The sequence below is a fragment of the Aptenodytes forsteri genome, unplaced genomic scaffold, assembly GCF_000699145.1.
Source record: "Aptenodytes forsteri isolate BGI_AS27 unplaced genomic scaffold, ASM69914v1 Scaffold458, whole genome shotgun sequence".
Lineage (NCBI taxonomy): Eukaryota > Metazoa > Chordata > Aves > Sphenisciformes > Spheniscidae > Aptenodytes > Aptenodytes forsteri.
Window position 1 is genome coordinate 1 of NW_008793882.1, and position 634 is coordinate 634.

Genomic DNA, 634 nt, shown 5'->3' on the forward strand with positions numbered 1-634 from the left:
GGCGGAGGGGGGGCCGCTGCCGGAGCGGCTGCAGCAGGCGCTGCTGCCCGTGGTGGCCTACGAGCGCTGCAGCCAGCCCGACTGGTGGGGCACCCTCGCCATCCGCCCAACCATGATCTGCGCCGGCGGCGCCGAGAAGGCCGGCTGCAACGTGAGTGCCACGCCGTGCCGGGGCAGGGGGGAAGACACGCCGGGAACACGCGCACACACACACACACACACCCCCGGTGCTGACCCCCCTCCCCGTCCTGTACCCCAGGGCGACTCGGGGGGTCCCCTGAACTGCCAGGCGGCCGATGGGCGCTGGGAGGTGCACGGCATCGCCAGCTTCGTCTCGGGGCTGGGCTGCAACACGGCCAAGAAGCCGACGGTCTTCACCCGCGTCTCCGCCTTCGAGGACTGGATCGCCGAGGTGGGGGACGGGGGGGCGGGGAAATGGGGTGCCGTGATGTCAGGGCGCTGGGATGCTGGGGTGCCAGGGCGCTGGGGTGCCATGGTGCTGGGGTACCAGGGCTCTGGGGTGCCGGGGTGCTGGGGCATGAGGGTGCTTGGGTGCCATGGTGCCAGTGTACTGGGGTGCTGGGGTCTGGGGTGCTGGGGTGCTGGGGTGCTGGGGTGCTGGGGTGCTGGGGTG

The 634-nt window shown here is 72.6% G+C and overlaps 1 protein-coding gene across 1 annotated transcript in view; it reads left to right on the forward strand.

Annotated features, from left to right (window-relative positions):
- Positions 1 to 10: 10 nt before the first annotated feature.
- The window catches only part of LOC109279597 (proproteinase E-like), a gene marked incomplete at its 5' end in the record, with an annotated part of 4240 nt that continues 3616 nt past the window's right edge, over positions 11 to 634 (forward strand). Inside the window, 2 exons of the mRNA XM_019474135.1 lie at positions 11 to 151; positions 260 to 412. Of these exons, the coding sequence (XP_019329680.1) occupies positions 11 to 151; positions 260 to 412 (294 nt within the window). The remainder of the gene's footprint in view (positions 152 to 259; positions 413 to 634) is intronic.